This window comes from Venturia canescens, chromosome 3, assembly GCF_019457755.1.
Source record: "Venturia canescens isolate UGA chromosome 3, ASM1945775v1, whole genome shotgun sequence".
NCBI lineage: Eukaryota > Metazoa > Arthropoda > Insecta > Hymenoptera > Ichneumonidae > Venturia > Venturia canescens.
This window is the reverse complement of record NC_057423.1, coordinates 4,899,121-4,912,030: the sequence shown is the minus strand read 5'-3', so window position 1 is coordinate 4,912,030 and position 12,910 is coordinate 4,899,121. Positions and strand designations below refer to the sequence as shown.

The 12,910-nt window shown below is 46.0% G+C and overlaps 1 protein-coding gene across 4 annotated transcripts in view; it reads right to left on the bottom strand.

The window, feature by feature from the left end:
* Abd-B (Abdominal B) overlaps positions 1–12,910 on the bottom strand; it is an 85,595-nt gene that overhangs the window by 7,857 nt on the left and 64,828 nt on the right. For 3 of the 4 annotated variants that reach the window (XM_043414221.1, XM_043414220.1, XM_043414224.1), the window contains exons 4-6: positions 8,606–8,698; positions 8,408–8,451; positions 1,960–3,090 (exon numbers count right to left, since the gene is read on the bottom strand). In XM_043414221.1, the coding sequence (XP_043270156.1) occupies positions 1,960–3,049 (1,090 nt within the window). In that variant the 5' untranslated portion in view covers positions 3,050–3,090; positions 8,408–8,451; positions 8,606–8,698. Of the gene's footprint in view, positions 1–1,959; positions 5,904–8,407; positions 8,452–8,605; positions 8,699–12,910 lie in introns of those variants that run through there. The other variant, XM_043414223.1, reaches the window with a different exon arrangement.

Below are 12,910 nucleotides of genomic sequence, written 5' to 3'. Positions count from 1 at the left end.
AACAAGCCCGCTGCAGAGCGCTCCGTCCTACACATCGGGATTGAAACAATCGTCAAACTGTTACAAGGCTCTTCGTCGTGATAGAGAAAAGTTCAAGGCTAAAAAGAGCCTGCAACTTAAGATTGTCGCGCGAGTGACGTTTCAGAAATGAATACATACGACCATGAGGGCAGCCACGGTACGAGAGATCGTAAATTGTTGCGGAGCTCGAGCAAATTGTACAGTCACGGAGCGCAAATACAGCGGACTCGTACGTTCGTACTCTGTGGGACTCGGAGCGGCCCACTTCGCGTGGCCCCAGTCCCCTCGAATAACGTAAGAACGACGAGCAGACATTATGCAGCTGCCATCTATCGGGTAGCGGGAGAAGCGGTTTGGCGATGGGTATACCTATAGAGGCCGTCGAGACACATACGCGATGCCAAGTATGCGGTATACAACCGCGCCAAGATAATCTCGGCCGCATGGGGACAGATCGAGAGTTGATTCGAGCTGAAATTCAACTTGCAAATTTGCAAATTTCGAGGCGATTCGTGCATGCGGTGAAAACCTAATTGTATTAATAAAACATCATTTTATTAATGATGAAATTTGAAAAGAAAAAAAAACGTTGAGAACGAAGGAGAAAAAAGTTAAGCGTCATATCGAGGAGGGAATATCGTGAGAAAAGCGCCAGATGAAAATCGCTGCATTGTGAGGAAACGTATATTTCGAGGAGTGCGATAGTAGATTGTCATTGTTCGCTGTATCCCGTGGAAACGAAAGGGCGATAGAGTGCAGTTCGCTCAGGTCACTCTGAGAAACGGGTAGTAACAAAGTTCTGTATAACGATATACTGAAACAACACCAAAGTGGCGAGACCGTTAACGGAGAGGAAGAGAAAACGAAGACTCTCCACCGGTACGGGTCATGGAACGGATCAGCTGATCGGGAAGCGCGCGCGCGCGCGCTCCCGCCAGGGTTTACGAGTTACGGCCGCCAATAAACCTCGGCACCGCAGCCTCTCTGCCGCCTCCACTCAACGATGGAAAGAGAGAAAGAGAGAGCCGGAGGGAATGGAAAAAAAAAAAAAAAAAAAAAAGCAGAGACGAAAAAACCTTTTCTCTCGCTGGCCCTCGCGTATATTGTTTTATCTCGCGCGCAAAAGCATCAACGAATCGATGCCACGTTTGCGGGAATCTGAAATTACTAAAATGTCTAACACCGAGGAAACTTTGATTCCGAGAATAAACATGACTTTTCATCGACTCTGCTCTTCGAACATTCGTTCGGTGAATCACCCAACGATACCTTCTTCGTCTCGATTTCAATTCGCACCCAATTTTTCCTCACTCTTTACCACTACGATGTATAAATCCAAGAACCTTCGAAAAAAATGTTTCTCCTTGAATAACGCTAACGTGTATTGTACCAACAAAAAAATAAGAAAAAACGCCTCCATACCGAAGACGAGCAGGATCATTCGTCCGAGAGCCATCAATCAAAATGTTGGAGTTACGATGCATGCGCGTTACCGAACGGTGTACATACACTCTTAGCGGTGGAATACCCAGCGGCACGAGCGAGTTAAATTACGAGGAGGAAAAGCGCGTCGAGAGTTTACGACCCTGCGTTACTCTGTAAGGGTCTATCGGAAGAGAATCCGAGGGGGGGACGAAAAGGTCGAAGGACAGAAGACAATATTATGGAAAGACCACGCGGTCCACGTTTCTCGTAGCATGATTCTCATAAAATATATAGATCTGTACGACACGAATATAAGAGATAAATCCTGATGAATGTACCGTTCGGGATGACTCGGGGTAGCGTCGAAAATGAAAATGCTGCGCAATGGGGAAAATATATATTAATTGTAAAACCATTCACCAAAGCGGAATGCAGGAAAACAGCGAGTGCAGAATTTCGTTGCAATGGGATGAGGAAAAAAATAAGAAATATATAGAAAGAGTCGATGCTTACCTGGTGTCGTGTAGGGACCCGAGGCGACCGGTTCCGGGGCGTAATTTCTCAAGCTGCCATAGCCATCGTGTGGAAAGGCACCCTCAGCGGCGACCATAGCGGCGACTCTCCCCCGATCGTCGCCGGCAGATGGTGTGAGATAGGAAACTCCGGCTTGTGAGTGGGGATGATGATGTCCGGTGGTGTCAACACCGTGATGGTGCCTCGCACTCGCGTAGGGCGAATAATTGCACCAACTCTGTGAGAAACTTTGATGGCACGTGGAGACGGCAGGGTCGGTAACGGCGCCGCCACCGCTCGAGGTACCACCGGCTGACGAGGTGGCCGTCGACGCACCACCTCCGGAATTGTAAGATTTGTAATCGGCCGAAGCCGCACCGGCTCCAGCGGCTACCGAGCCAGCTGTAGCCGGTGACCAAAATGTCAGTCCGCCCGACGTTTTACGGCTGTCTCTGGACGATCCCGTTGAACCACCACCGCCACCAGCACCGCTACCGGGCCCGCTACCACCGCTGGTTGGATCAGCGAGATTATAATACGTCGGTGGATTTGGTGTACCGTATGACTGGTGATGATTCAGGACTACGTCTCCGGGTGTCGCCGAAGCGTAATGTGTTTCCTGTGGATTGTGGGGACTGTAACTCCAGCCTCCTTGTGAGCCTGCCGATGAGGAATGCGAGTGTCTTATGACACCGGTCGCACCGCCCGGTGCGATTGTCGGCTCTACGCAAGGAACTTCCCCGTAGGTCGAGCCACCAGCCGGTGTCGCGGTTAGTCTCTTTGCTGGTATGTGAAGTGGTCCGGCCGCACTGTTGCTCGCAACGGAAGAGGCGCTCGGCGAGGTGGAGCTCCCACTGGCTGCAGCTACCGGAGCTGTTGCCGCGTTTCCCGAACTCGGTGCTCCCGGTGAAGTCGGTGTCGTCGACTGTTGTTGCTGTTGTTGCTGCTGCTGCTGCTGCTGTTGCTGATGGGATCCGGGTGTCGATGATTGTTGCTGTTGCTGTTGGTGATGATGATGCTGGATCGTTACAATGGAAGATGAGGGCGGAACTGGCGGTGGGCTCTCCTCGTAGAGGCTGCTGTTCATCATGGCCCACCAGGTCACCCCGGTGGAATTCCCCGCTCCGGTGGCTGTGCCAATTGGCGTGACCGAGCCAGGATGACCAACGCCGGAGCCGCATAGCGGCGCCGCGTGCACATTGTCGTACAGGGTCGCCGTCGAGCAAGCCACGTGTTCGGCGATGGTGCAGATGGTGACGGTATTTCCACGGCACAATTATAAGATCGTGGGTACCGATCGCGTCGCGAATTTTCGTTTTTTGTTTTTTTATTTTTACGTTTGTTTTTAAAGACGAATATTCGTCGCGATTTTCCCGGTTCGTTGTTATTGATTCAGCGCGTATTTCAATCGAAACGATCGTTCACGATTGTGCGTTACGACGATTCGAAAGATACAAAAGTTCGTGTCGAGAATAGTTTTTGGATTGATCAATCAGCGTTTATTGCGAAACGATTCAACGTTGTCATAGTCCGTAACAGAGTCCACGTGTTTTTATTTATTTTATTTTTATTTTTTTTTTTCACAGATAGGACGATGCCGAAACAGCGGTTCGGAGAAAAAAATCCCGTAGTTGCGTGCACGGTTCAATGGAAATAAACAAATAAAAATGCAAACGCGTGCGACGAGTTTCGAGTGGGGATGGCGAGACGAGAATAGAATGAAGTAAGGAGCAAGAGTGTAGGGTGGTGTGCTCGCGCGTGTCCGTGTATATGTGTATACGAGACACGGCAGCCGGAGCCAGCGGTAGAGGCGAATTCGGTGTCGGGCCGAGGAATAAGGAAACCGAGGGTTAAGAGCGGGACGGAGAGTCGAGGATCGAGTGAAAGAGACAGAGGGTGCGCAGAGAAGGAGACGACGAGCGACAGGGCCGAGGGTGCAAAAGGATCAGCGAGAGGAAAAAAGTGAGAGAGCGAGAGCGCGCGCGTTGGTAGAGTCAAGGGTAGGGTGGCGATCGTATGCGAGATGGAGGTTCACACACGAGGGGGATCCGACGAGTGTGAGTTCAAGACAAGTACGTTTGTGGAGATGTGTGCGCGGGCGCCCAGGCGCGCGTAGCGCCACGGTAGACAGGTGGAAGGGTGGCAAAAGGGGGGGACAAAGAGGAGGTGGAAGGGGGAGTTGGAATCGGTCGGGAGGTTGAGAATAAAAGGGGAAGGGGTCGCAGCACCGGAGATAAGAGAGGGGGGAGTAGGTGAAGATGAAGGAAGAGCAAAGTCGGAGGTGAAACGACGACGCGTGGGTAATCCCGAGACGAGTGGACCCCGATGAGAGAAAAACGAGCGGCGTTTTACGGGGAGTTTAGTTGGGGGGGTGGAAAATAAGAGAAAGAGAGAGAGAGAGAGAGATGGAGACCGGTCGCGTTTGCCACGTGCGAGATTCGTCAACGAGAATCAATTTTATTTTCGTTCGTCGTTTTTTTCGTTGACGTTTGAACGTTTGAGAGTAACGCAGATTGTAGAATCGATCCAAGTTGTCACATGCAGTTGTTGATTGCGTCGGGCCAAAAAGAAAAAACAATAAAACACACAACACTTTAGTATGGCGATTGAGAAAATATTTCGTTTTAGTGTATGTGGCTTGTTTTTTTTTCTTTCTTTTTCTTTTTTTTTTTTTTACTGATTTTTCATCAATTGATTTGACGTTTATCAAGTGACACTTGTTTCATCGGGCTATTCTCGGTTTGTGTTTCCCGGAGTATAATCCTAATCGAATGACACTTGGCAATCGTTGTGGAAATCGAAGTAATTATATATTTTCGCTCGAGGAAAGAATCGTTCCTTCCAACGGATTGCTATGTATACGTCAAATCCTCGGTAGAGGAAAATGACGACGACGACGTCGACAGCACTACGTGCAGCGAGCACGTCGTGATATTCACTGGTGGGACAGGCTAGAGAGTCCCGCGCGTAAACCACGAGTGGCTTTTCACCAGCACTGCCCCCTCCTCCTCCTCCGCCTCCTCCTTTGCCAACAACGTTGTGCACCGAACTACTCTCGTACTGCACAGCTGCATTACAGTATCATATGACGGGAGATTCTTGTAGGTATCGCGTCAAAGTTGACGATCGTAAAGACTTGTGAAAATAATAATACTCGGAAATGTCAATGTGTATCGAGAGTACGCGAGTCTCAGGGGAAAGAGCAATGGTGCAGTCACTACTGTTCCAAAGCACTATTAATTATCGGAGTAATCCTGATTCCGAAATATTTATATTTCACTCAACGAAAATCATTGATGAAATTACAACAACGATGTTTCCAGTCTCGGTCAAATCGCGCACAAAGTCAATGACCAAAGTGTGACACTTGACGTACACAAAAATTCACAAATTGGCGAGTGGTCAAGTGGTTAACGAGAGTATATGATCAGACACCACAACGATTGTTTGTTCTTCTCGCATTTTTCCCTGTACCCGCCGTTCACTCTATTTATTTGGGGCTATCCTTCTTCGTTTCTGTCACTCTCTGTATTCCCTCTGTCCTCCTCTATCCCTCGAAGTACGTTCCCTTTTTTCGAGGTATGAGATTGTGCGCCGAGGCTTTAAATGACGTACACATCGATACACCGATGTGCGTTACTGTTTATGCACGCGGGGATGAATTTTTTCTCGCTGTGTTTCTGCTAGACAGCTCCGGAGTTTGAAATCCGATACAGGCTAACTTTTCTTCAATTTTTTTTTTATTTGTTTCGTTTTTTTTTGGCAGTTGAGCAACGACCGTACGACACGCACACGCGCGAGGCAGTTGTAACCGCAGGTAGTTTTCGTGTGTACAGAAACTAACACAAACACGCGCGCATGAAATAGAGACGTGTGTACGAAGAAAAAATATACCCCTCTTTCTTGTCGGCTGGCCTGGCTGAGCCGTACTGAGCGACAACTGAGCTCGAGATGCGGCTCGTAGCCCGACGGGACTCGGAAACTTCGGATGCTCGAGTGGTACGCGAGCGCGATCTCTCGGCGAATACGAGAACCCGAGGCGAAACCCGAAGAGCCGCCGCCGTCGCCGTCGTCGGATCTTTTCCCCCCTTCCACCGCCGCCACGACCGCGGTATGTGTGTGTTTTGTATCTCTATATATTTATACAAAAGGGAAACGTGCGCGCGCGGACAGACACACACACACACACACACGCGCGAGCGATCACTCCGTAGCCAGTCGTTTTTCAACAAAAACCCCACCAAGCTCGGATCCACCGTTGATGAGACTTTCGCGGGACGCTGCTCGCGTGTAGTCGTGCATTTAATTATTTGTCTTATCAAAGAAATTTCATGCGTACGTCCCATTAAAACTTGTAGACAAGTCTTTTTCGCGTAATGCTTTTAAAGTTGGAGGTTTTTCGTTGATTTCTTTCGAGCGATTAGATTCCCGCGGGAGTTTGAACGGTCTTTGCCGGCTCTGCAGCTACGGATTTATCTCGGAAGATGGCCCAATTTCGAAATTCAAGTATAGAAAGTCGGAGAGCAGGGCCGAAAGAGTTGGAAAAGCTACGCGCGAGTTTTGTTATGTTCTCGAGTGGCAGACACGGACTTCGGAATCGGAAAGAAACAAGTGTTTGGATCGACTACTTATGATAGTTTTACGACAGCAGGGAGAGTCGCGGGTGATTTATGGGCGAAGATGAACGACACAATCAACGATCGAAACGACGTAATAAAAAATAAAAGATCAGAGATACTCGAGAGAACGCCTCTCTCCTCCGTTCGATCTTTTATACCCTCGTGTCAAAGTTTAAGGTGACAAAAAGCTCCCCTTGCGGCGATGTGATTCGCGGGTTCTTGCTCGCGCGCGCCCAAGAGGCTCTCTTGTGGCAATGGGATCGGATAGCACTTGAGAGAATTCCGTGTTGGACGAGAAACGCGTTCAGTATTATATATACCACGTACTACGAGCAGAACACGAGGCCGCGAGCGACCAACGCTACCGACGAGGGCAATACGTCACGGGTGTATTGTGCAGTCTAAATCTCGGTACTTTTATGGGCACTAAAGTAAAATGGTCTGACAACAACTCGGGGCAGCACGCCTCTCCGACTCCCTTTCTCTCTCACTCTTTCTCTCGTTTCGTCCGCGGATAACACGAGACTCGACCCACGCACACACGTGAACACATTCGAGAATAACTCGATGGCGATGCGATCATTTGACAACAAAAAAGACACAGAATTCGTCCAATCGCAACGAAAAACACTCGGCTCCGCTATTAATTAACGACTCAATCTTCTCTGCGCTTCAACACCTGTTACGACACAACCACTCCCCAAAAGTATCGTCGTTTACCTCCTGGAACACACCCTCCACCTTTTTCTTCGTCCGCTTCTACAACCAAAATCTCCACACTTTTAAGAACTCTGTAGCGCAACCCCAATGAGACGTCGATACGTTTCGTCCCGCCAGCGTCTCTGCTCAGGTTTACCCCTGGTTATGAATTTTTTCACTACCCTGCGCTGTGATCTCAGTAAGGAAATTCTATTTTGTACCGTTCAATAAATCTTGAGGTTGAACTGACGATGAGCCTCGAAGTTTCGAATTTTTTCATTTGTTTTGAGAGCAATTCGTTGGACTCTGTGAGTTTTCTCGGTGTGTATATCACTTCGAAACGTGCAGCTCGTTCGTACTACTTATCGGCGGAACGTCTTCCCCAACGGTCAATGTACTACTCGGGAATATCTAACGAAAGAAATACCATTTCCTGCCGGAGTTTGAGCAAAACAACGTTCAGAAATCTCGAAATTTGAATTTTTGTTCCTACTTGTGCCATTAAATGTGCGCATGCCAGGCAATTATTTTGACATAAAAGTAAGAAAATTGAACGGTACTGGCGATGCTCCAGAAATTATTAGACCTCGAATTATGGAACCCTACATCGCGGACATCCCCGTTAGTGTTTTATAAAGCGACGTTACATAGTCGAGTGAACCCGAATCGAAAGAAACGTGTCGAACGAGCTAATTACAAAAATGTTAACAATATCATTAAGAGAGCACTAAAAGTCGTGAATGGCTTCGAGTTGTTTTAGTGGTACAACTGTTCTACGAGACTGATTGAGTTGTCACGTACTAATTGTTTCTTCGACGTAAATTAACTGAAATTATCGTAACAACGTTTCTGTGAATTTTTAACGAGAATCCATACGACGCAGAGTGACAGAATCGAAGGGAAAATTGTTTTTCTGCTTCGCGTACGTCGCCGCGAATAATTAGGGGCGATAATTCCATTCGACGTTGTCGAAGGTAACGCATTACCTGCCGTTTCAACGAACTCTTTATAAAGGGAACTTTCGGACGCTCAGATTGCCAAGTGTCATTCCTCATGTTTGCATATAAAATTCTATCAACGATCAAAGAGAGGAAAAATTTATGAGAAAAACGAAAAAGAATGGGCCCTACCTTGTAAACCGGCCAGGGTTGCAGGCGGGAACACGCGGGAGAGCCTGAAACATTTCGAGGATTAATAGAAGATTGTCAGGACACGAGAAGCTGCATAAAAATTGAATTTCTCAATACATCAACATTCAATATTTGTGACTGAAAAATACATTTTTAGAGTTTTTTCGTGAACTAAATCACGTCATGAAAATAGCTCACCTGCTGCACAGCTCGAAAGGGTGGAACGTCTTCTCCACGGCGCCGAACACTTTGAGGCCTTTTATGCAGAAGCTCACGAGGGGAAATATCAGCCTGAAGAAAAACAGTCAAAAAAACACACGCAGATTAATCATCAAGAAGCCAGTAAAATTAGGCAAAGTGTGAAAAACTATTGTATAAAATCAGTAAAAGTGTGAAATGTTGTCAAAAAATGCTTTATCTAGATCGATAATCAGGCGTATATGTTTTAAGTGAGTAACGTTACAGCTTATACGTCGACGTGACTTTTATATGAGAACTTAATGCTTCATGTCGTGGCAGGTATAAAGTCCCATTACATGTTTTCACTTAATAGGCTGAGTCGTGCGACATCGTACGAGGAATCTTTATTTTAGTGGGAACCTCTCAGTTTATGGATTCTTAATATATTTCGAGTCGCATCTGTTTCTTTTTATAAATAGCGCCGTTATTTTTAACTCCAGCATTCGAGCAAACGATTAGGAATTTTCGCATTTAACTGACCAAGTTCGAATAGATTCGAAAGCTCGAGTTTTTTGTTGGAGTAAAAAAAAGCTTTTCCGATTGTCCCTCGATTATTAGGAGAAAATCGAATCAATTGATTTTTACTACCGGAAGAAAACGGATCTCGTATTTCCTCGGAGCATTTCGGTTCGTATGAATGTTAAATCGGCAGTGCGATGTGGAGGAATACACGAGGGATGTCGAACGAGCACTGCGAGAGTGGAGTCAAGAGTCTGAGGATTCGAGAATCGAGATGAAAATACGGATATTCTCTCTTTCTCAAGATCGGATCCTCGACACGCGAGAGAAATGCAGTGGCAAATCTCTAGGGGCGAACTTTGCTGAGTTTATGACCGCACACATTATCCGACAGGGTTAAAGTGTGCGAATATGAGAATCGAGGCTCGAGGAAGTAAGAAGTGTTATGTGTTACTCGATTCCTCTCTGCATATATCAAACATAAATACGTACAATTTTCCTCCTTTTTTTACTTTCCGACGAAAAGAAAGCAGAATTTTTCGTCGCTGAGGCGTTCCTTCCACGAGCCCGTACTTTAATGGTTTTTTGTGACAAGGAGATTTATGAATTGCTCAATAAAACACAAATCGACGAGACGAAAAGGAGGAATATTTTTGTTTCCCATTCGAATTCAGGGCGTTGCCTCGCGAGTCAAGCGGGGATCTCAGGTTCCCGGCATGAAATTATTCACCAACAAGCGCAGGTCTGCTTACGTGAACAAATCTCGGCAGGAGTGATGAATCGTCATGGAAATGCGGTAACAATGTTTAACGAGGCGAAACAACTTTTCAATATTTTCCGGTGTCGAGAGAGGAGCAGGCTCAAAAAATGGTGCGAGAGATCAAATTGAATTTTTCTTCCTCTTCCACCCTTCGCTCTCTGCTTTTTCGTGTCGTATTTCTCGCTGCAAATGGAAACCTTTTTCAGGGGTTCTGTTTCGCAAGGGACCAGACAGAGGGCTGGCACACGATCGTGTATGCTACACCCCACGGGGTAAAAGCTGGGGACCACAAAAGAGGCAATATATTGCTCTCTGACTCGCAGTATTTTCGTGTTACCAATAGAAATTGCTCGGCAAAGCACTACAGTTGGACACGAGAAAGCTCTCTCTATCGAGTCTCTTTCACAACTTCTCTTTTCCACGCTGCACTTGAAACGTATATAAATACACGAGTTTATGGATATGTTTTATCTAGCGAGGGTTCGCTGCAAATATGGCAACCTAAAAATCCGCCCCCCTCCCGCACAGGATTTTAAGTATTTGGCAGTTTTTTTCGGTGAGGATTTTTTACAAATTGAATAAGCTCGTCAAGACGTAGAATGAATTTTAAATCCTAATAAAAACAGTTACGCAAGAACATTTCCAGTTGCTTTACGAGGAGCCAGATTCTGTTTCTTTTTTTTTTTTGTTTTTTTACTTTACAGTTTGTAGCGAAGAACACGACTGGTAAACACGATGGGGAAGATTTTTTTTTCGTTTGTCGCCAATATCAGTGTTTTGTTTCGATAATCAACGTAGTTGATAGAATTGATGGAGATAAATATAAGAGAGGCATCGAGAAATATAGACGCACGTAGCCTTGACCTGGAGAGGAGGACGCAATGGTTACCGCACAGCTGACATTTACTGTCCTCGAAGTGACATTAACGATCGGCCTCGATAAGGGCAATGAACGCGTCGAGCTATACACAAAGTTCCAGTGATCAAAGATCAGCTATTCGGTTTTTTGGCTCTCCATGTAACTCCGTGTTTTTGTGAACGAGGTTTTTTATCACATTTTTTCCACACGAATTCAAAGAATTTTTCATTATCTCGTAATCGAGTCGTTCTGGATTAGCACTTCAAATTAATCCTCCACTGACATGCGATAGTGCAATGAAAGTTTTTCCGTCACTCGAAATATTATCGCTTGGACTCCTCGACGTGTTCATTTTTTTTCTACTCGAGAGACGAAAAATGATGAAATTAGAATTTACGAAGTAAAAATGACGCTCGCCCAAATGCATAAATTCCAAGAGACCCGCCAGTGGCTTTACCTCCATTTTTCGACAGGCTATCTTTTATCCGCGTGCTGCGGGGGACAAAACCCAAAATCGTGCAATAGGCAAGTGCAACAAAAATCATAGAACGCACTTATATTTGACGCGTTTATAACGGTAACTTCCTCGTCGGCACACTGCGAAACTTCCCGCTCTCTCTCGCTCTCTCTCTCTCTTTCTCTTTCGCACGGTGCAAATTTATCGGTAATAAAATCAAGCCCGTCTTTTACGAGCGATGTTGGTATGTTTGCGAGACTGGCGTGAACGCGCGATGAGCTACCGTTCTGATCGTACGTCAATGACATCAAAACGATCGTAGACCATTTACGAATAAAATTGTACGACATATCCGCGAATAAATACAAACGTTGGTGAACGACTGTGAGAGAATTTCGCGTGTTTAACGTGCTCTGCAGAATTACCGTGGCATTTTATTTCTCATGTGTATTAAGTCCTGATAAATATGCAGTCAGAGTCTAGTGATTATTAACACAGAATCGATGCTCGTTGGCACAGAGAACATTGGAACGTTTTTTTACTACTGTCACCTTGAATTGGACCGCGAAACCTTTTTAGCATATTAGTTAATGAGCGAAGGGGTGCGCCTGGGATTTTTCGTGAATTATTGACGCCATGACGTCGCTTAATTTCACGCAACGTCAATCCCGAATTTTAATGATTTTTTCGCGCATGCTTGTGCGCCGGTACCGAAATGATCGGCGTTTTAATGGCGAGAAAGAAACACAAGTTCATTCACTCAAAGAGACGATATGTGGCTTCGCAAAATAAACTTTTCAAACTCATTATTTTTTTGGCTTACGTGAAAAATCATTGTATTTCAACGAGGGGTGGATTTCGTGCTCTAACCACAAAGGAATTTGAATGAAAAATTTAGTCCACGGATCAGACTCAATGTCGGCGTATTTTCTGCTCAAATGATTTTCCGTCGACGAAATAATCTCCGAGATCCGTGCAGCCGTTGCTTTTTGCTTGACCGGAAAACCGCTTTCTTTTCCCAAAGAATTTGTGGCGAGAGAGGTCCGAAGCAGGAATAAGCGGACCGGTGAGCGTGTGTACAGATGGAGGGAAAGATTAATTGAGACGAGAGAACGCGTAAAGGGAGGAAAACTATGTCGGAACGAATTGAGAGAATTCGCCCGACGACGTGGTTTTACTACGAAGACGAGACGCGCGCGCGCGCGCGAAAGGTCCATCGCTTTGGGTTCTCCACTCAATTTCAGGCTCGGTGGCAATATAACACGAAAACATTTCCGAGTTTCTGTGTCCCATATCAATAGTCTCAACTATAATTTCTCTTTCCCTCCATTTAGTGACGTGACGAACATACGACATGTTTTATCAGCATCCCCGACATAGTAAACTCTTCGCAATAATAGAACACGAAAATAACAGAAATAAGTACGGTGCGCGTAGAAAAGATCTATGTATAGAAGCGCTACCAAAAGTCTTTTTGTTTCTAGTAATATAACGAAAGAGCCTCGAAAGGCTCTTTGTATGAAAACTTTATTCAATCTTCTCACGGAGCCCCCCTCCTCCGACCGGGAGAAACGTTTCTCAAGACTATTTTTCGCTCGGGCTAAATTACAGAGGAGCGAAAGAGGGAATAAGAAGAAAAAAACAGGAGATGAGAAACAGAAAGTACAACGCTCTCTCTGGCTCGCGACGCTACGCAGCTCGCTCAATTCAATTAAAGCCCGTAGTACC